The sequence below is a fragment of the Magallana gigas genome, chromosome 5 (assembly GCF_963853765.1).
Source record: "Magallana gigas chromosome 5, xbMagGiga1.1, whole genome shotgun sequence".
Classification (NCBI taxonomy): Eukaryota; Metazoa; Mollusca; class Bivalvia; order Ostreida; family Ostreidae; genus Magallana; species Magallana gigas.
Genome location: NC_088857.1, coordinates 21,459,606 through 21,482,830, shown reverse-complemented (window position 1 = coordinate 21,482,830; position 23,225 = coordinate 21,459,606). Strand labels below are relative to the sequence as shown.

Here is a 23,225-nt window from a genome sequence, read left to right as displayed (position 1 = left end):
ATATATATATATATATATATATATATATATATATATCAGCCTAAAAACAAATTATGCTGTTTTTATAACAATCGGCAATAATGGGTATACTCGGCAATAATGAGTACTCGCATGTGATATGATATTTTGCCCTATCTTTTCGGCAGTAAATTAAATTTTTAATGAATAAAGGATTACACATAGATTTATAATATTATTAAATACATTTGATGTATAAAAATGCATCCGTCCCAACTTCTGTTTTATACTGCCGTAGAGCCTAACGTTGGGCTAAAATAAAAATAATGATAGATAATAAATCATAAAAACGCTTGTTAAAATTAGGATAAACAACCTCCCTCCAGTATAGAATAAATAGCATAAAAATTGTGTTCAATATTTACAGTCTTCTTTGTGTTTTTAAAAGAACTATCACAACTTAGTTTTGGAAACACGGGAGAAAAAATAACCGGCTAGGAATTTTCCGTTCTTATGACGTTTACTCTGACGTCATCGTTTTCGAACAAATTTTAACGCCCGAGAGCTCGCTCCGAGAAGTCATGACTCTTCCCGCATACTAAAACAGACAGGTAATGTACAAGTATTTTGACAATGCGTTATTTATATATATTTTGCACAGAAACATCATTTATAGAATTGAAGTTTGCATGCAAGAAGCCAGCTGCAGGTCTGGAGCGGCCTATTTAACATCGATAGTTTATAGTCTTTACAATTGTCAGACTTAAGTAATCCATGAGAAAATATCGGTTGTATGTCATTTAATGTAACAGAATTCCTACATAGATCTAATTTATTCAAAGGTTTTGGATAAAACTTGCTCTCGTGTTTGAAGCGTAAGCTTTGAGAACGAGGAGAGAAAAACTTGCATCGAGGCTCCATCAGTCTACCGTCGGGGAGGGGTACATCAGTGACCACAATGTCTTTAGCGGTACAAGAGATCAACCTAGAGGGCGTATCCCCGGAACAAGTTCAGTATTTGGCAAATCTTATTGAAGCCAGTAAGCACAATGATGCAGATCTCGTTAACAAAGGTGAAATTCCAAAACTGCAGCAGCTGGTTCTAAATAAGTGTTTGAGCACCATCTCAGAGGACAGCGAGAATGGGGTGTATGTCCAAAGTTTTCCTGATGAATGCACTGGCAATAATGCCCCCAGTTCTTATTACATTATTAGTACCAACAGGGATGATGAAGATCATGAGATGTATCAAGGTGCTGAAATGGATATACAAAGACTGCAAAGAACGTCTAATCCTTCATACAACCAAGATCCTTGCATGGCTACTGCTGATACCTCCTTTGGAGAGGAGAATATGCTGGATAACCTATCAAGACAAGTAGCAATGCAGCAGCAATACATTTGCAATGCAATGAATATTGTGCCAATAAGTTTAGACAACAGTGCTAGGTGCTATGCAGAAAATGGAAGGTAAATGAACTTGATAAAGAATATATAAATTTAGCAATTTTAAAGTTAATATTTTAAGCTGTATAAAACAATATACCTGTGATGTATCTTTAAATATGTGAGTTCTCCACAGGCCTTTATTACCATAGTAAACTTTAATTTTACCATTGGAAAACAAATACAAAAATTAGTTCATTTTATCACTCATTTTGACAAAATGTCATTGATCTCAGATATTGCTCTTCACTGCATTGTCACATTTTAAATGACTGAAAATCCTGGTAATACAGATGTAACATTCTCAAGTTAAATATGCCTATGTCCAAGTTCCATTCTAAACTTGTACATGTGAAATAATGCCCAAAGCAATATTATTTTTTTTTTAGTTACACTGTTCCTTGTCAAGAATATAGTATTGAGGAACCACAGGCATTGAATGATAGTTTGAATGGAAGCTTGATAAACAGTGGCTTTGCAGTTCCACAACAACCCATGAACAGCTTCAACCAACCAATCATTCATTTACACTCTACTCCAGAGAGCAACCCAATCAGAAACAAAAGCAAAGGAAGCATGCAAGGAGAAAATATGGTATGTATGGCAAATGAGAAAACAATTGTTTTATAAAATTCAGTTACAATTACATGTAAGTACCATTTGTTCTATTCAGTGAAATTATACTGCAGGTAAAGCCTAAAGTTAAGCTGCTGAAAGGCAAACTCTACTTCATTTCAAAATAATGTTTTCTTGAAGATACCCTTGTAACACAGTTGTAGTGAGAAAAACATTCTCTCAAAAAACAAACTTTTACCCACCAAGAATGCATTTGAAGAGAAGATTTTTTTATTTAAAGGAGACACCAGAAAATCATCATGGAATCCTGACATCCCAAGGCCGCTATGTGTACACTCCTCACCCTCGTACCGGGCAGTTGCTCTATGTGAGGACTGCTGATGATGGCTCCCCCCAGCTGTATCATCCCCTCCCTGCAGTGCCTGCCACACCTATTCAACCAAGCCAACCTGATACAAGTCAATTCTCAACTCCCAAGGTATTGATGAATACTTGGCTTTACCATACTTGATTATGATGTTTTATACTTGTCAGTATGCTGCTTTTTTTTAAAAATTTAATTATATGTACATGTACCTACTACACTTTATTACAAGCACACTGAGTATGGAAATCCTGTCCTAAAAATATTCATGTGAACAAAATGCATGGTACAAAATTACAGAGTGAATGGAATTTAATTTGTCATGTCAAAGGCCAATTGACATTTTGATTGACTTAAATAACACTACATATCAGAATTCACAAGATAAATGCGCAGAGGCTTATGAACAAACCAAGAGCAGCATTTAGGCCAGATGGATGGTTGTGACCATTTTTTGATTATATTAACCTCCTTTATAAGAAAAACTTTGTATAAAAATATGTAGAAAAATATTAAAATTTCTATGTTAATATGTACATGTATTAGGAATCTCTCTTAAATAAAAAATAGTGTATGGCTTTAAAAATCATCACCATTGTAGACCTCGACAAGCAATGCTTTAAACAGCAGTGGAGAGGAGGTACAGGATAGCTCCACTGGTGATCCACCCACTGACAAATCCACCTCCACCGATGTATCTTCCACCTCCGAAGGATCCACCTCTCTGTTGAGCTCTTCCGCTGATAAGAACAAGTTATACGATATCTCCTTGTTCAGTAGTTGTGTTGAAGATGGTAGAGAACAACACAACTTGAAGGAAAGACGAAGAAGGTAAAAAGTTATCTCCTTTGGTCAGCATTAATTACTATCTTTTTTCACAAAATAACTTGCTTAATTTTAATGGTAATTTGGTAAATATATTTTAGCCTTCAAACATGTTTTGACAGTTTTATGTATTCTTACATTGCCATCACGCACTGCAACTTAGGAAAATAAAACATGATGAAAATAAATACATGTAAAATGTACATGTATTAATTCTTTATTTGCTTGACATCATAGCAGAAAGTTAGTAAAAATTAGAGTTGGAAAGTAGTGACTTAATTACACTGATTCTATTATAAATGTGTAACTTGTCTACTGTATTCTACACTATTTCAAGATTCCTTTCAAAGGAAAAACTGATAGAAGTGGTCTTTAATTTCAGAATTAATTATTTCAGAGAGTAATATCTCTCTTTTTAGATAGACATTTGAATTTAAGGCAGCTCCATTAGTTATAAATGATTATTTATTTCCAGAGCTAGAATCAAAGATGCCTGTGATGTTCTAAGGAAACTTGTCCCAGGAATGTCAGACAAGACAGATAAAGCCACAGTTTTTGAATTTGCAGCCAGATATGTGCACTTCCTGAAAGGATTTGTTGGCAATCAACACGACAAAGTAAATCCGCATTTTATGTCATTTTCACATCAAGTAATCTTACTTTGTTTTACATTTTGTATCATCACATGTCTATTTGAAAACAACTCAGTCATTTCTTTACTCTCCAATAGGATTTCCTTCTGAAGTATAGTCCGTATTGAGTTGCATAGAGAATGCCAATGTTCTGGATTCTGCAGGACACAAGAAAATCCAAGGTGCCATATTTAGCTGAACAGTGGACAATACATGGAGGCAGTTTCCCCAATTTCTATACTGTAGTGCAGGCCACAATTGGCCAACACAGAGAAAAATCTTAACTATATATATCATGAAAGATAAAAATGATGTATCCATAAAGCATCAGTGCAATTGCTTTAAATGTTGAGTTTATATTAAAGATGCATGTTTTTAAAAATTATTTATCGAATAACATCATTCCTATTGACATGTAATTCTAAGCTTTTTGTTTGATATACAAAAATAAAACTTATCTAAGCTATGAGAGCTAGGTTGTAATCTTCTTTTAATTATTAAATTTACCAGTAATTAATTGCAATTGGAAACTACTGGTAAACAACCTTGGATTCTGATGTATTGTGTATAGTCAGTAAAATTTTTATGCTATTGGTTTTATCTTGCTACATTTTGTCAAAGACTAAATAGAGAAATGTTTCAGTTTCTACATACTGTATACAGCCATTACGGGGTTATTTTTGCCTGGTGTAATTTTTGCCCTTTTACACTTGCAAACAGTTTTGCCTCATCTTGAATTCGCCCATATACAGCTGTATGTGTTTTAAGAGAGATAATTTGAGACATTGGAATTTGCCCAGTCTTAAATCCGCCCACTTACATCGAGGGCGAAAATAAAACGTGGGCGAATATTTCCCTGTATACAATATTCTCCCAAGCAATAAAGTACAGAGAAAAAGACATATACTGGTAATCAAGTTATGTCGTCATGATAAATCCAACACTGACTAAAAACTCATTTTGAAATTTATCTAAACAGTTGCATGGATATGGCTATGCAAGATTAGATACTGTCCAATACACGAATGCTAACCATTTTTAACTTGAACAATACATATTCTGTGGCCATAAGTCAAAGGTGAATGGCATTCAAATTTTTCATGGTGTTTTGATAAGTTATTTTTTGATAAGGCCAATTCAAGGGGTGTACACATATTATAAAAATGAATTTTGTGTAAGGTATGATGCTAATGTTTCTGCACAAGTAAAAGATCTGTCATATCTTACTAAACTTATAGAATGAAAACACAAATAAAAAATATACAAGATTCAATGCTTTATGTTGAATATCATCATATTTGAGATCAAAATTCCACTCACTAGAATAATAATGCCAGCATTTAAAATAAACTAATCTTGGTAAATCATTATACTACGTACAAATCGTCTTACAAAATTGCCTGTTTACACAAACAATGTCTTGAAAGAAGATGGGTGAATAAGCCAAGTAAAATGCCTTGGAATGCATGAAAAATGAAAATCCAACCTATCTTTTAATCCATAGGTGAGTTCCTAAAATTTTATATCGATCCAGTTGTTTTGTAGAGTGGATTGAATTCCAAATTTTTTGTTCAGGTTAAATTAAAATATACATGTAATTAATAATAGAACCAATTTCAATTGTTTGTAGGATTGGCCTGCTGTACATTAATATATATTTTATTTTGTAGAACAGCATTTGAATGTTTCAGAAGAATAATTATGAAAATACATTCGTTCATAGTTTTAAAAAATTAGGGTGGTATGGGACATCTGTCGATATTAATGTGGATTAAAGTACATTATAATTGAAATATTTTCCCGGTTTAGAATTTTCAAATTTTACAATATCTAACTAAAAAATAGCTTTTAAAAATATTTTGAAAGGTAAAAATTGTAAAACCCAGGTGGGATTCGAACTCATGACTTACAGATTTGAGGTAAACCCTCTAACTCACTGCGCTACGCTGTTAGATGACAATATTGGGAAAGAAACTACTTATATAACTGCACTTAATTTTATTGTTTATTTCGATAAACAATACGTCACAACATGGAAGTGTCCCATATCACCTTAAAAGAAGATGGGGGTTTGATCAAAACAAAAACTATCAAATTTTCTTCTTTGCGTTTGTTAAACAAATACCAGTCAGTAATTGAAAATTTTGCATAATTTCAGTATGTTATAGAGCAATGAATTTATGGTAGACTTCTACACAGTTTTTCCAAATTAGTAGGTGTACCATCAAACCAATATGTAATGTGCCATCAAACCAATTAGTAATTATGCAATCTTATTCACCCATGTTCTTTCCTGACCACTTAATATAAAGGCAGAATGATAACAATGTATGGCAGTAAAAGAGATTGTCTTTTTCATACCCTGGGTGTCTAGAATATACAATTGTTGTAAATCTTGATAAATTGATTGTGTATAACTATCTAATTCTCAAAATATTTCACAATGCCTTAAATATTGATTCACAACATAAAAAGCACACACAAAAATGAAAGACGGCAATTAAAGCATTAACAAATTCATCATCGGTACTCCTGCTTAACAGAACACTGTTTACACATTACACAGCTGCCTTCCTATGAAATGGAAGTCTCTGCAACATCCTCCATCAGTGTCTCTTTCTGTGAATCCTTCAATGCTTTTCCTGCTGTTTCTGATGGCAATCCACAAACAGCCATACTCTGTAATAAGAAGACTCCAGCCCACACCACAGGATATAACCAATTTATACTACTGGACAACAAATACTCCCCGACAAAAGGAGTAACTAAGCCAGGAATCTCAATAACCATGTACATTGTAGCCATAGCAGTGCTGCGTATGCCAGTTGGATAAACCTCAGGAGTATAAGTACTCAAAATGGAGTAAATCGGTACCATGAAAAAGTAGCAGACAATAACAAATACTGCTTTCAGAAAGTCTAATTTTACGAATGCAAATAATATCAATGATACACATGTAGAGAAAGAGAATAGTTGTAAACATCTAATGCGACCCAACATGTAGGGCTCGATCAATATCATAGCGAGACAGAGTCCAGGGAGTTCTCCAATGAAAATGGTGAACATGTTGAAGTATGGATCCACTCCTTGTGATCCCATGTATTCTGGGAGGTACATAGTCACCCCCCAGTATCCTGCTGCCTGTAAAAACCAGACTACTCCAAGGTTGAAAGTCTTCCACCCATTCCCTGGGGTGAATAAATCAAGAATTTGACCTCGCTTCTCTAATGGTGGGCACTCAATTTCACCTGTAAAAACACAGTAACTCTATATTTATTTGAACATATTTCATTGTATACATATACCATACATATACAAATGGTTAAGGCACAGGTTCTAACAATTTATGAGGTCTTCACCATATATTTACACCTATATTAGAAGAATAACTGCATTTTATGTACAAAAAGAAAATCATGCAGGAAAACTGCTTTTGCAAAATATTTACCATTAGTGTAAATAATATGTATCTTTTGCCATTTTCTATCTGGGTAATTTGATCATATATGATATATGGATATCATGGGAATTTAATGTTAGAATTTTCTCCACAAATGGATCTCCCCATTGAATGCATGGTGATGATGCACAGTTTTTGTAAGGAGAACTTAACTTTGAAAAAAAAAATGTTTAATGTCAGGAAGGAGGAAAAATTATAATCCGGCCATAAAAAAGATCATTATTTGTTACATGGTACATTCAATAACGTTCATATAAAGTTATGACTCGTAAATGATTGAATTAAATGATACAATTCCTTGAAAGATAAATAGTTAAGTATATAGATGATAACCTCAATGTTACCATGATGGGCATCACGACCTATATGTAATTACCTTGCCATGCCAAGGGTTCGTTAATCATTTTTTGCAGCACTTTCTTGCCTCTGTAGGTTTTATCAGAAATAAAAAGAAATCTTGGAGATTCTTCTGTCAAGCAGAAAGCTAAAACACCCACAATAAATGCTGGTGCGGAGCAGGCAGCCACAAACGTTCTCCAGCTATGGTCTTCCAGTAGCCACCAAGCCATTCCACCTGCAAACACAGCTCCTAGTGCACCACAGAAAGTCACACCAACCATACATTTTCCCCGATTTTTCTGTGGTAGGAATTCTAAAATGAAAAGAGAAACAAATAAAATGCACAGAATAATGACATTGATATTTGTATTTTTTTAAGAAACAACTGAAATTTATAAATTTCAGGACCATCCCAGACCATTTGGCATTTCATTAAAAAAAAAAATATATGCTCTGCATTAAGATTAGATCATTTTCATTGTTATCAAAACTTTAATGGTGCTATAGAAAATAAATGCTTTTAAAATAAGTTCACAAGTTATAAGTACAGGTAGATGTATACAACAGAAGTAAAACTTTGGATGTTTTACTTTTGCTGTGGCCCCACCCTTCTCCAAGGGATCATGATTTGAACAAACTTCAATCCTTGAAGAGTGACTGGCCTTTTATTTAAAAAAAAAATTTGAAAGCCCTTCTCTCAGGGATGCTCTGTGGTTGACATTGGCCCATCGTCGGAACCCACGGGTTTTCTATCCGTTACACTGCTTTGAAAGCAGTGTAATGGATAGAAAACCTGTGGGCTCTGACGATGACATTGGCCCAATTGTTCAGAAAACGAAGATGCAAATGTGAAAAGTTTACGATGACACAAAGACATCATCAACAACAGACAACGGACAAATTTTGATGAGAAAAGCTCACCTGATCCAAAGGCATCCAATAAAGTTATGTGTATATGTAACGTGTCTGGGTGAATAAAATACTTGAATGCAGTGAAACATGGGTAGTGGTCTCGCCTTACATAGAGGGTGTATAGTGATAAGCGTAATAATATAAATCGAAAACTAAAATGGCAGTAAAAGGAGATAAAAGGGAAATAATGTATATTTATTAATTCATCCTAATGTCAGCTTTTAGTATACATAGTATTGTGATTCAATAACCATGCATGCAAATTTTGAATATGATCTCTAAAGCAGAACATGACAATGTGCAACAGATCAATTTCGTACAGTATTCAAAGCAAACATTAAAACTAGCTGAATCTTCAGGCAGTTAATTATAAGTACAGTAAAACTTGGTTATAGTGAATCCTTGGGACCAGTGGATTTACTTTGCTATATCCATAATTTGTTGTATTCGTATAATAAACTCATAATATATTTGGTATAGCAAATTCACCATTCAATTTTTTTCTTCCACATCACTACCATTTTTTACTTTGAAAGGCATTAAATAAACCACCTTCTCTGAAAACCTAAAATAATCAGATGGAAATTAAAGGAATTCTGTAGAAAAAAATTATTTCAAACAATTGTGTCAACTGTTATATCTAATTAAGTTTTATTTATTTTTTTTAAATTCACTGTGAAAGGTGTAAATATTATATTTCATCTCTGCATGGGCCTCAAAAATCAAAATCAGTTTGCTGTATCTGTAAATTCATTACCGGTATATTCAAGTTTATTATAGCCGTAAAAAATTGCTATGATTTGTTAAGTATCTTGCTGGGGGACAACTTCGCTATAACTGAGATTTTGCTATATCTCAGTGTTCGTACAGTATAATTTGGTAACGTACCTAAAAGGTAAACAAAGACAATAGATGAGACTGCTCCATTACCAACAGACACACAGGAACGCAAAACAACCAGGACCATAAATGATGGTGCAAATGCTGAAGCTATGCCAAATAAAGCTACAAGAGACACTGCTATTGCAAATGGCCACTTTCTTCCGAATTTATCACTAAATATTCCAAAAGTACATTCCCCTAGAATCCCTCCGATACCACTCCCCAATGGTAACAGTGAAAAAATGAACTTGTCAAGGTTCCATTCTTTCTTCACCAGGTTACTCAGAAAAACGACCACGACTATTTCTGCACAGACTGCGAAATATGCTCCACCAGTTGTAATTAACATTTTGAGGTGAAGAGATCCAAACTTTATGTTGGAAATTAAATCGTCTAATGTTGTAATTTTTCTGTCATTATGCTTATTTGTTAACGCCTCGTCTTCTTCGTTGTCCACAGTTTGACTCTGCATCCAGCAAACCCCATCACTTCCATCTTCTTCAGTGATAAATTCCCTCTCTTCATCTTTGCTCATCTTGTTGTCTGTGCAACAAACAACACATGTCAAATATGTCAAGGTTAGTTTAGCATATTGGTAAACACTTCATATATTTCATTTGATCAAACGTAATAGAAACCCCGATGCAAAGTGAATATAATTAGTCTTGCAAACGTTTTTTAATATAGAAATAAACAAAGTGAAAATCAAAATAATGTATAACATTGATCGTTTTGACCTCAGAATCCAGAATCGGACCACCTCGAGAGCATGTAATAAACAAGGACTACGAGACTCTTCAACCGGTCAGATTATCTTAGGTTGAGATAGGTTGTGGAGCTTACTCAATATCAAATGAATTTGGCCCGATGAGATACACGCTCTGACACATGTGAATATCGTTCATACAGCTGGGCCTACTTGACTTGGGCCTTATTTTGTCTCACGGTGCGGCGCGGTGCGACCAAGGCGAGCGCAGCATATACATTTAACTAAACACACCCAGGTACATGTGTATTTAAATATGATAAGAAGTTAGGGTGGTTTACCAAAAACTTTTTGAAAAAAAAGTCAGGGTGGTTTATCAAATAATTTTTGAAAAAAATGTGTGTGGTTTTTTTTAAAATAACTGCTAATAAATATTTTTCAAACTCAATGTAGGCTGAAAGGTGTAATAATATGCATATATACATATTTGATTGATTATTGAGGAGAACTTGGTTAATCATTATTTGCAATATTCTTTCAAGCAGAATTCTCCTTCCCCTTTTTATTGTGATTGTGTCTTCAGAGTTCACAATGGTATTTCAAGTTAATTGTCTTAAAAAACATTTTTGAAAAATTAATTACGAGCAACAGAATGTATTATTTACCTTTTTAATGCATGTTGTTCTTTTTGTGAGAACATAAAATTGTTAGACATGTGCAATTTACAGAGTGCTTGCTTGTGCTTTGCGCTGACAAGTTGCGCTTGCTTTATTAAGGCCAAGAATGAAGATGCTTATTCTGATTTTCAAGAACCTAGAAATATCATTTTATTGTAAAAGGACATGTACCGGTATATGTAAGGATAAAAGGAAATGTTGATTAAAAACTATTTTGATTGAATATTGATGTATGCATAAAGATTGCATGCACATGATTATAATTCAGGTCAAAACTTTATCTATGTATGCTTGTGCATGTATATGTATAAACATAGTGTATAAAATATTCCATGGTGTATTATGAAGGCACAACGCTTTGTACAAAATTATAACACCAACTTGGAAATCCTTATTAAGGAAAAATATTAACAGCATTGAAAAAAGAAAAACAGTTCCTGAAATTAAATATTCCAGAGATCATCATATAACGAAATCATAATTTTTTTTAGACTGGGCCATTTTTCATGGTTCTTGGGTTGAGTTCTTTGGCAAAGGGCCAATGTTTTGTTCCCTATTAAGTTGCTTTGTATTTGGACAGATGAATTATACAGTCATGCACTATCATATTGTCCCATACCAAGAGATGATTTGAACTTATTTTCTCCTAACTGTTTTTATTTTTGGTTTTGCACATATTCTTTGGTCATATACTTGCCAGTGCTATTTTACAATTTTACTGTCACCATTTCTGCAAATAAATTGACAGAAGACAGTTATAGACTATGGAAAAATTGTTTGTCCTCTTAGATAGATAGATTAATGATTGTGTATTTATGATTCAATCAAAATTTTTCTTTGAAATTAGAACTTTCTTTAACTTACCTGTAGGTCTGTATCTCCTGGTCTGAAAAAAATAGGATGGATGACCTGGACTGGGTTTTACTAAAGAACTTATGACAGAGTCCTGAATATTTTATCTGATCTTTGAAGAAAACTATTAATTTACAACTATTCCGATTTCCATTATTATAGTTTACAGGCAATAGAATAAAATATTGATTATAGTTTATTATTACATGTAATAAGCATTTAATGATTTGGTCATGAGTTGCAAGATCTTTGTAAAACATCAGAATTTTTTTAGACCTGCAGCTATAACCCATGCAATCTTGTGTATGCATGTCTTATTTTATTGAAATAATTGCATTATCAGTTCTTATTTACATAGATGATTGAATCATTGAAACCATATACTGTACAAACCCACATAGTTTCTTTGTATAAAGCTGCATAGTCCACTTTTTCATCATATTTTATGTAAGCTGTAAAACAATGGTTTTGTTTTTATATGTAACCGGTACATGTAGTGACTAGTGAGGTATATATATTGTAGTTTTCCTGATCATTTTAAGAGGCTTGATGTTCAACAAATTAATAACCATAAGATTTACCAAAAATTTTAGGAGATGATTGGTTTTATTTGTTGTAAAATTTTTTAGAGATGATATGTTTAGCTAAAAATGAATATTTAGTAAAGAAAAAATCCATATTTTTTATCATTCAAATTTTAATTGGTATTTTCTTATATTTTTAATTAGTGCTCTTCTTTTAAAGGCAATTAATATAGTCTAAGAGTGGCCATGACCATCAAGCCCTTATAAGCAATATTTTTATCTATGAAATACAGTCAAAACTCATGAATTCAATTACCGCTAGACAGAGGATAAAACTTTGAGATATCCACGCAAGGTCAAAATAAATAGATTATAGAAACGCTGATTGGGGAAGAAAGTTCCCTTTTATATGTGCATAGTACCTATTAAACATATCGATGTTAAACTTTATGGTAATGAAAGTTCACTTGCATTGGTAAATATTTTTATGCCCCCTTTGAATAAGGGAGGGCATATTGCTCTGCGGCTGTCCATCTGTCTGTCTGTCGGTCGGTCCATGAAGTTTCTGTTCATTTTCTTCGCAGACGTTGCACATACTGAAATGAAATTTGATATACAGATTTATCATAATAATATCTAATATTTGCAATTATGCAATATCATAATAATATCTAAGTCAATTATTTGGACTTTCTGTTCATTTTCTTCACAGAAGTCTCCAAGGGAAGGGGGGGGGGGGCATGAGTGTTTCACAAACATCTCTTGTTATTTAAATAATGATTAAAATTTTAAAAGATTTAAAGCAATTTCGATGGGAATTAACAACAACAAAAAAGAAGAAAAGGAATATACCTGTTTTACTGGTTTATGTTGTTTGACTTTATCTTTTTTTTATATCAATTTAAATTTGATTGAAACTTAAAACTTATTATTAAGTGAATATAATATTTACATGTACATAAGTCTTTGAAATTGCCATTTCGCATTGCCGTGTTAGTCTTTGAGTGAAAGTTCAGATGATATTATTTTATTCTTGGTACATTCAAATTTTCAATTTAATATCTAAAAAATCTTATTTGAAGAAAAAAAACTCATTAAAAAAAATTCCTTTATATTAAAGAATTTTTGATCTGCTTGCCCTATGACAATTGATAATGTATTAATTTACAGACACAAAGCTGTCATGTTTTAGTGTCTTAATTGTAATTGTTATTTTAATGATGAATTCAAAGTAGTTTATCATCATAATATAATCAAATGCCTCTAAAAATATATATAAGTGCATGACATATATACATTTTTTACTTATGTAATAAGTGATATATGTTATATTTGTATAATTAGTTTGGCCTTATGTTTATTAATTCAATATTATTGTTTTAATTATTTCTTCAAAGAAGTAAATGTATTTTGAAACGCCAGTGATAACTTTTAATATCATAAGAAACAATTTTTTGGTGCCGTAATTAACTACCAAGTCAGCTTGGAATTACTGGTATGTAATTTTATGAAATTTAAAAAAAAGTTGTTTCTAAAATTGTTGGTCATAAAATTAATAGTCACAGAGACATGCCATACATTTTCATGTCAAAACCTGGTCGCTATACCCAATTTAATTAGAGTATGAATACCCTATGAATTAGAACCATTTTACCAAGAACTTGGACTTGGGTAGTTGTATCAAACAGCAATGTGGTGTAGGCCTTTCTATTTCATTGTTGGCCACTCAGCCATGGCTCTTTGAAATCCTCAAGATTTGTCTGGCTTTTGAGCAAAATCTATGCATATTTCATTTGAAACCAGCATCATTTTTTACCTGTTTTGATGCAAGAAAAAGATAGTTACATCCTACCAAAAGTCCATGGTCTTGTTAAAATGGTTCTAATAATTTTTTACATGTATTTTGTAGTTGAGAAATAAGATGGCAGGGCCAGCTAAGGGAGTGATTTATGTGTATCGAGGATTAGGAGCTTTGGAAGAAAATAACAAAGTCCTAATGTCCCAGTTGCAGCGCTTTGTTAACACCAAGATTCACAGTGTTCAGTTTATTTCTCCCGAAGAAACCATAAAAGGTGAGTGCAGATGACACTGTGTAAATCATTTAATTTCAGAGCATATTTGTCAGCAATTTCATGTGCTGACTGCTAAAGACAGTCTGTAGCTTTTTGTGACACCATTTATAAATGCCGTTAATCTGTATTCTGAATGCCTGTTATAAACTGCTGTGTGACCGGGGGGGGGGGGGGGGGGGGGGGGGCAAATGGAATCTTGTGGGATGAGATGATGAATTATTCAGTGCGTTAGAGAAGAGAATTTTATACATGTATGTATTGCAGGACATTAGCCACCTGCCATTCATTACCCACATAATAGATATTCCCTTATTGCAGTCATCGCAATGAATTACAATCTGTTGTGAGAGACATCAGGAAGAAATGTGTATTCAGTTCATTAGGCTATAATAGACATTTATATTACACTTATTAAGGCAGATACTGTGTAGCATGTGTAGACAATACAGTTTTACATACAGGTTTGAAGAATTTGACAAGTGAGACAATTCTGAAATGACAGTGTATGTATCTTATTTACATATAGAACAAACACATATGTTGATCTCAAAGGTAACAGATTTTTTGTAATTTGAATTGTTTTGCTTAAATAGGAATGTTGAGATTTATATGATTCTGGAGAGTTATGCACTTTAAGATTATCAAAAGTACATGCTGCTAAATAAATTAAGATTTCAAGCTTAATATCCATTGACATAGACAGTTTCAGACTAATTTTTCAGAGGCATTTACTTTAGGTTGACATGGCATATCAGCTGATGTTGATTGTGTGACATCATTTTGTCAGTCAGCAGATGCTGGTTTTGTGACATTATTTTGTCAGCATCTTTTGATTGTGAGACATCATTTTTGTTAGCAGATGTTGATTGTGTGGCATCGTTTTGTCAGCAGATGTCGCTATTTGATATGATTTTGTCAGAAGATACCGATTGTGTAACGTCAGTCTTGTCAGCAACAGCTTGTGATTTTTTGACACCTTTTTGCCAGGTGCCTGGTGTGATGAGGCCGCCCTGTATGTCATCGGAGGTGGATATGACCTTGGACTCATCAAGGCTCTAGGACCAGAGGGAACAAACAAAATACAACAGTATGTGCATCAGGGAGGCTCGTATCTTGGAATCTGCTCTGGGGCTTATTTCGCCTCCAGTTATATTGAATTTGACAAAGATGGGCCTTTAGAAGTCTGTGGAGACCGGCAGCTGAAGTTTTATCCAGGTAAAATTATGACTACATCTTATTATTTTTTCTATATTTGAAAAATTCATAAATATCAGTTCAAAATAAAAGGTACTGTATTCCACATTTACTAGCAAATCACTTATAAATGAGAAATATTTGTATATAATAGGCAAGATTAGTTTGTGTTAAAAGATTTTTTTGAATGTTTTGAGCAGCCTTTTTGCTAACTACTATTTTTTATGTTGTACATCAAAAGATTTGTTTCCAGCATTTTGTGTTGAATGAGAAATTGGAATGCAGACTATTGTATCAAAATAATTAATGTGTATTACATTTCAGTTTAAAGACTGAATTTTGTATTACAACTTTTGCAGGTGGAAAAATTGGACCGCTGTTTGGACCTTACAAATACAACTCTGACTTTGGATCTAGGGCTGTTTTACTGTCATGTCAAATACCTCAACCAATGCAATTAGCCAATGGATGTTCCAATGGACTCAAACCTCGTAAACTGGACCAATTCTATGCTTACTTCAGTGGAGGAGGAGCTTTTTGTCCATATCCTAAAGGAAATTTTGAGACCAGGAAAAACCTTGACAGTTATCACAAAGAAATTGGCCTCCCGTCTGAAGATCAGACATATTCCATTGAATTAGTTAAGTCAGATGGTCATTTACCACTGGGATCAAATCACAAGAAAGAAGAATCTATATCCTGCCCAAAATCATCACCAACAGAGAGTGATGTTGAGGTATTGTGTTCTTATTCTGAAATAAAAGGGGCACCTGCTGCCATAGTGAAGTGCCGTGTTGGTAAGGGACAAGCAGTGTTGAGTTCAGTGCATGTAGAGTATGACAGTCAGTGCTTAGACAATAAGGATGTCTATTTAAAACCCATCATTGACACTCTTAAGGACTTCAATACAGAACAAAGTATTATATTTAGATATATGTTGAAATGTTTAGGAATTAGTATTAATTTAAATTATAAATTATAAAAATAAAGAAGTAATACAATGAAAAATTAAAGTGGATGTGTTTTTCTTTAATGTTTACTGTAAATGTATATTTTATACACTGGAATACAGACATTTTCTAGGATATTATTTGTTACTTTACCGTAAAGTTAGCCTGCTTTAGAACCTCAGTGCATATCATCGGAGGATATTTGAAGTTTTAAATAAACCGTAAGAACAGCTAAATTTGCTTTTGAACAATATTCCTATTTGTTTATTGTTTTATTCTGCATAATTATCTTATCATAAGCACTTGCCATTAAAATCTCTTCTTTTTATAGGTACAAGCATTGTCCTTTCGAAAATATAATGCTCTAGCTATGAAAATAAATTGTCCAAAACTCCAATCTGATAATGCTCTAGCTATGAAAATAAATTTTTGTCCAAAACTCCAATCTGAATTCGCTTTTTCCATAATTGCTGTATTAATTGTGTAATGGTGTGATAGTTTACGATCATGGCATTTTAAAGAGAACAATTAACTTGTGCAGTCTCATCCACTCCTTTTCAGCAAGAAATACTTAAAAGAAATTTAAGTTCAAAGCCATTATTAATATATTATAATAATAAGTTTTGAATCGATTTCTGAAGAGGCAAATTATAAGTGCATTGACAACCAGATAGCAAATTTTCAGATGACTTAAAATTCATGAAATCTTGTGCATTTAATGCTACGGTATACAGAACTTGTGACTAATTGAATATATTCTAAAACTGTCATTTTGTTTAGATTTACGTTGACCACAATTTGACTTACTAAATATGAAATAAAATAAATTTTGGGTGATATCATTTATAATTTATTGTGCATGTATTTTTAAAAGAACAGAAGTAAAATTTTATTTTACACAAACAAGTGGAAGAAAAAATATATCTATCAACAACATGTTACAGAAGGTGATATGCATACTGGGTTCAGAATTTAAAAGTAAATTACAAGGCAACTTTCACTTCCAGTGAATTAAATCTCTCTACATCTGATTGGCTGATTGTATTTTATGGCTTGCTGGTTCCCTTGATTTGATTTGAACATATTTTATTGCATTATATATTACAATGGGATTGGGCACAAGTTATAAAAACTTAATTCGCCCTCTCCCTACATGTAGAAACAAATACAATATTATTGCAAATACGTCACAGTTTGTACTTATACAATAAAAATTACACCAGTACGTTGATAATTGATAAATCTAGTAATTCTAAGAAAGTTAAAGTTATTAATATTACATAATTGCAAGGATGAACTACATAAAAAAAGATAAAGATAAAAAAGATATTATCAACAAGAATAATCAGATTTGTGTTAATTCAAATCTACCAGTACCTTGAATATAAATTTGAACAATTGAAAAAAGGTATTTATTTTCATCCACACTGAGTGAGTCGTCTCCCCAAAGTAAGGAACGAGAGTCAAGAATACGCTGGTTCCCTTGTCTAAATCTTGCTGGTTCTCATTTTCTGAATCTTGCTGCCAGTTTGCTTAGCAGACCTGGATCTGCTGTCCTTTACACGATCATGTCACCTTTAATGACATCCACTGACTACCCATTCCATAACAAATGGGTTATGCTTTTGGGTCAAGGATAAAGGCCATTGATCTCAGAACTTCATCTTTCCATGATAGGTATTCATGACCTTTTATATACGAGACTACTTTTTTTTTAAACACAAGGTAATGAGAAAATTGTCTAAGAGCCGCTGTCTGATTGTTGTTTAAATAGATTATGATATTCGTGAGGAGATGTCCTTGACCTCAGCAGGGCGTGTAAGGAAGAATGAGTGCATAAGTTTACGTAGCAACCTCGACACGTTCGTCCTCCGAACTTGAAAACGGTTGGGATTCTACATATTCTGGGAAAGTACCGATGTTTTGGACAGTCAAGTATCGGACATCCCCTTTTGAAATCCGAGGTTATCCGGGCGGCATATTCTGTAAAAAAAAATATTAATAGGTATTCTAAAAACTTTTATCATAAGTCTTAAGGTACATCGTCGTACTATGAAACGCTTATGATATAGTTATTAAATATTTTTTGAAAAAGATTTACATTATCAAGAACTAGCAACAACGATGTCCGTTCCAACGCATAAATTTTCAATTATTCTTTCGGGAAATGTTCTGTCAAAATTTGCCTTTAAAACTTAAAAATTTGATTTTATTTCAATTTTTTTCCAGTCCCAGTGGGAGCTGTCTCCCTTGCCAAATGATGAATGTACCTTAAGAAACCCAGAAGGCTTATTGGAGACCAATGAAAAAGAGATATAATGACAAACTCTTATAGTTACGTGCAGAATTGAAGCAATGCTATCCTTTTACATAACATTTCGGCATGTTTCGCAAGAAAAAAAAGTGTGTTCTTATAATTGTTAAGTCCGGTACCCAGGAGGATAAATTGTTAGAAAACGAAGATTGCTCGTTTAATTGCATAGCCTTATACCTTTTCACTTCTATACCTAACAAAAAAGGAAAGCCCCATGAATAATACAAATAGAAGAAAACCGATATTAATGAAAATAGCAAATCTGTTGGCATATTTTGCAATATAAAAGGTTTCTTTACATTTAAACAGAGTATAATATTCTTTAAACAAATGAAATAAAAGTATGAAAATGTAAAAGTTGTCAAGCAACAATCAAGAATTTAGATCCGGTCTCGACACAGACGTCTTTATTTTTGTGGGGGTTACTCAACTTGTGAAATATTCATTTCCTTTGGAATAAGGTATTATTTAATTCAATTTCACTGATTGTTAGCGTAAGAAAACCCGTTTAATTTAACGTCATCCAGTTCAAACCGTCTATGCTTCTTGAAACACCAGTTGATAATTAATAACTGAGCACTTTTAATGTTTGTAACTGCATATCAATGAACGCCTGCAATATCTCTCAAAACCTAAATAAAGAATGGGGAAAAAAAAACTTCCTGAAACTTGATACCCATTAATTTTGTTTAATTTTCTCTTAATTTGAAGCAAATTAGAATTCATACATGCGGTGAATACAGAATAATTATACAGATGTTATTTTAATTGACGCTATAAATAATACGTACATTACCTATATGTGTTTAACACGCTTTGCTTGTAGATTCACGAGCAGCCTATTTTTAGGAGAGAGATTTGTCTTTATAAAAAAAAAACAACATCAGAACGAGACCCCCAAAAATCTAGGTTAACGTCTAAGCCAAAGTATACAGTTGAGCCAATATAACTTGGAAAACTTTATCCTTTTGTCAACGAACAACATTAAGCTTACCATGAAATTTGAGTGGACGTTGGGTAAGGCGCACATGTAGAAGAATTCGTGCAACTCTAAACCACGTTTTGTCTATAGAACATTCCACAATATCTGAAAAATAATGAAACTGTTATCGTTTTCGCGGGCATTACAGTTTCATTCTCTAACAATTTTCAATTATAAATGCTCAACGGTTGTGTCAGTTACGAAATACGCATGAATAGCAATTTTTATGTACTTTCTTGCCTGATACTGACACAGAAAATAACAAATAACGAATTTTCTTGATAATAAAACTGTGACTAGCGCGCGCAATCTTCAATAAAAATGCAAATGTAATGTACATCAAATCAGGGCGTCAATATGCATTTACCATAAATTGTTCTTTTTTTAAAAGAATTAACAACGCGTGCATTTAAAAACATAAAATAAAATTTTGATTCCATTTGCTCAATTTATGATGAATAGTTTTACGTTAATTGCAGCATTAAAAACTCACAATTAAGAGAAGAAAAAAAATATGAAAAAATAGAGGAAAAGGTGAAAACAAAAATAAGCATGGTTACTTACCGGGTCTGCCAGATGCTGACTTGGTGCTAAAGAAAGTGAGGCAGAGCAAAATGTGAAAAGACTTCCGCATGTTTAATGTTTGATAGACTTGACAAAAGAGCGACCTTTTTATATAAATGACAGGTGCCCTCAAATTCAAGCGGCGACATTCCCGAACTGTCAGACGCAAACCAGAGGCTTTCAAAGATTTGTGGTGTTTAATAATAACAGCACAATCTTAACCATTGGAACTGAAGCTTGTTTTGAAGCACCCAGTCATTTTTGAAAAACTTTGAATTTATGTATTCAATTTTTTTTTGGATAAGATTAGGTGATGAATGCACCTGCAACCTAATTACCGGTTACTTAATTATCTGTCAGCTTTTTAACCTTGCAACGCGTAATCTTGCAATGTCATGGTATTTAGTTTTTATGAAAAAGACACTTAAGTTAATAGCAGACCACACAAGTAACTTTAGGAAACCTGGGTAAACATAAGCCAAGTACATGTAGTTTAAAATGGGATAGTGCCATTATTAACCAGCTGTGCAGTGACTTCCGTTGCAGCGCCGTCTGGTGAACGGATATGTTATTATCAACATGTAGTAGTATTTAAGTTGAACATAGTTTTAGTAGAACAAATTGTTTGAATTACTTGAAAATTGTACACGTAGATTAGCAACCAATATACATATATATTTTAAGGTGTTTTGGGCTTTATTATTGATTGATTTTTTACGTTCTGAGTATGCATCCCCTGTTTCTAAGTCACTTCAAATATGTGCCTAATTCGATACTCCCAGTACATTGACCCCACGTACTCTTTCTTGGTGTTTCACTTAAAAAACAACTTCTAAATGCAAGTAGCTATACACGGAAGTAAAAAAAGTTACCAAAGCAACCAATATTTCTGAGTATACAAATGTCCCAAAATGTAATTTAATATGCTTATCATGTATTGTGTATTAAAGGATATGTTATGCATGGTTATTGTCTCATAAACTGTTATGCATGTTTGACAACACATGAACATGTAGGTTTACAAGTTAATTAATTACGTATTCCACTAAGTGTGTTTTATTTAGAGAGCTAAGGTGCCCTTTACATACCTTGACAATCATTAATGTCCAGAATCTAAAAATCATGACGGGAATATTGCACGAGACACCGCAAGAATGACGTCATACAGACTCCGTTCCCGTTAATTCTATGCGTAACTGTCTTGGTCTCAAAGAAGGTCAAATGTATTCTAGAATGATTCTAATAATTAGGGCGGGCATCTCAATAGGAGATTGATACACAAGATATTTATTTTTTAGATATCTGTCTACCTAATTTGGGAATGTATACCTTTTCTGTTGCAATTCAAATTTGTTTTTGACCAAAGAAGTCAACGTTTTTGAGACTATTCACAAGTTTTATAGAAACATCTAACCAATTAAGAAAATCCCTGCAAATTTGTCTTAGAATGGGAATAAAGTAGAAACCATGCATATTCCTTGTAGTTTTGTTTTACAAACTGCATAACAGTTTTATATTAAACAAAACATTTTTCGATCTTTTAGCAATCTTTTCGCCTACGTGGCATACTTTTATCGTTCATAAATAGTAGCTATGATAGATATGTTTTTCTGTTGCTTTCCATATTACACAAAATGTCGCATAAGGAATTCTATCTCAAGCATTTATCAATGATGATAATTGTGTCAATAGTTTCTCTGAACGTAGAATAATGTTCAATTTAAATGCACGCCGAGATACATTTTTGTCCAGCTATTGGAAGGGGTGTCTATAAGGTATTTGATGGTTAAAGATTTAGCACCATTTTAAGTCGTCGACTAAGGAGGAAGCTTTTTGGTTATGCTATATCTTGTTAAAAATAGACTACAGATGCGGTATTCCATGAGATGCATACATATCGCTCACCAAAGAATAAATTATAGTTTCTTACGAAAGTACCACCATAATGTATGCATTGTATTATATCTCGTTAAAAAAAATTAATGGATTCGATAGACCCGGACTTATATTTACGATTACTAGACTTGAAATTGTACATAAGACAACCACGTGAACACAAAGAATGACGTATCGTGACTTTACCGTAGATCTCCTTTATTTGGTATGAGAGAGAGAGAGAGAGAGAGAGAGAGAGAGAGAGAGAGAGGGGCAGTGTTGAAAAACATTGTATTTCACACGTGGACCATGTGAGACTTTTATCGTTAAAAGATATACATGTATAAGAAAATACTTTCCTTCCTTTAGCAGAACATAAAATTCGATGTCTTTATCAAACTTATTCATTAATATAACACATGATACCGGATATGTTAACTGTCATTATTGCAAATTTTGATATAGTTGAAAAAAAATTGACATCTACGGTGTATTTTATTCTTCTTAGTACTTTGGTGTTGTAAAGACATATCGGATCCTGTCGGAATCTTAATATCTAAAGACATGTAATTGTGACAGCAAATTGACTTTTACGACCGCAAGATTTATATAATGAATGATTTATTATTTCATGAGAGAGAGAGAGAGAGAGAGAGAGAGAGATTCTAAGGTAGATAACCACCAAAATTTTCAAAACACTCAACTCAATCCTCAACTCAAATCGTGCATAATCTTGAGGCAAAACTCAGACTTGAGGCCGAGTATTGACTTGAGGAAAGTTAGTGACGACGTTGCCTGACGGCAACAATATTGTCAAATGCGGATACAATCCAGAAGAACCTTCTTTCAGTTTTATGCAAAACGGAAAGTGAAGTAATTTTTTACATTCTTTATCCATCAAAAGAGTCGTGTCAAATCTATCGGAGTGACAATCCAGGAAATCAAAGACCTAAAATATCAATCGAATGTATGCAAATAAGCACTCTTACTTTTTTGTGCGATCAAAGGTGACATTTTTCAGATATTAAAATAGAAAGTATATGATATATGAAAAACAACGCAGCAAAGTTTTACATTCAAAGCATGTTTCTTTGTAGTGACGAATATACAATTACGTACCT

At 33.0% G+C, this 23,225-nt stretch overlaps 3 protein-coding genes and 1 long non-coding RNA gene across 4 annotated transcripts; 2 read left to right on the top strand and 2 right to left on the bottom strand.

The window, feature by feature from the left end:
* The first annotated feature begins 419 nt into the window (after positions 1–419).
* LOC105337093 (uncharacterized) lies at positions 420–4,272 on the top strand. The gene is made up of 7 exons (XM_011441664.4): positions 420–569; positions 801–1,428; positions 1,794–1,998; positions 2,261–2,458; positions 2,946–3,175; positions 3,645–3,786; positions 3,900–4,272. The coding sequence occupies exons 2-7, from the start codon at positions 917–919 to the stop codon at positions 3,927–3,929; spliced, it is 1,317 nt and encodes a 438-aa protein (XP_011439966.3). The 5' UTR covers positions 420–569; positions 801–916; the 3' UTR covers positions 3,930–4,272.
* A 793-nt stretch (positions 4,273–5,065) lies between these two features.
* LOC105337107 (synaptic vesicle 2-related protein) lies at positions 5,066–9,987 on the bottom strand. Its single transcript, XM_034477350.2, has 3 exons — positions 9,401–9,987; positions 7,638–7,913; positions 5,066–7,049 (listed from the first exon to the last, which is right to left on the bottom strand). Exons 1-3 carry the CDS (start codon positions 9,927–9,929, stop codon positions 6,376–6,378), a joined length of 1,479 nt encoding a protein of 492 aa, XP_034333241.2. The 5' UTR covers positions 9,930–9,987; the 3' UTR covers positions 5,066–6,375.
* Positions 9,988–10,128: 141 nt separating this feature from the next.
* LOC105337108 (uncharacterized) lies at positions 10,129–16,720 on the top strand. The gene is made up of 4 exons (XM_066084503.1): positions 10,129–10,398; positions 14,063–14,225; positions 15,213–15,440; positions 15,779–16,720. Exons 2-4 carry the CDS (start codon positions 14,075–14,077, stop codon positions 16,399–16,401), a joined length of 1,002 nt encoding a protein of 333 aa, XP_065940575.1. The 5' UTR covers positions 10,129–10,398; positions 14,063–14,074; the 3' UTR covers positions 16,402–16,720.
* A 1,128-nt stretch (positions 16,721–17,848) lies between these two features.
* LOC105337094 (uncharacterized) lies at positions 17,849–20,672 on the bottom strand. The gene is made up of 3 exons (XR_901579.4): positions 20,230–20,672; positions 19,678–19,770; positions 17,849–18,352 (listed from the first exon to the last, which is right to left on the bottom strand). It is a non-coding gene; the product is annotated as an uncharacterized lncRNA (long non-coding RNA).
* Positions 20,673–23,225: the final 2,553 nt, after the last annotated feature.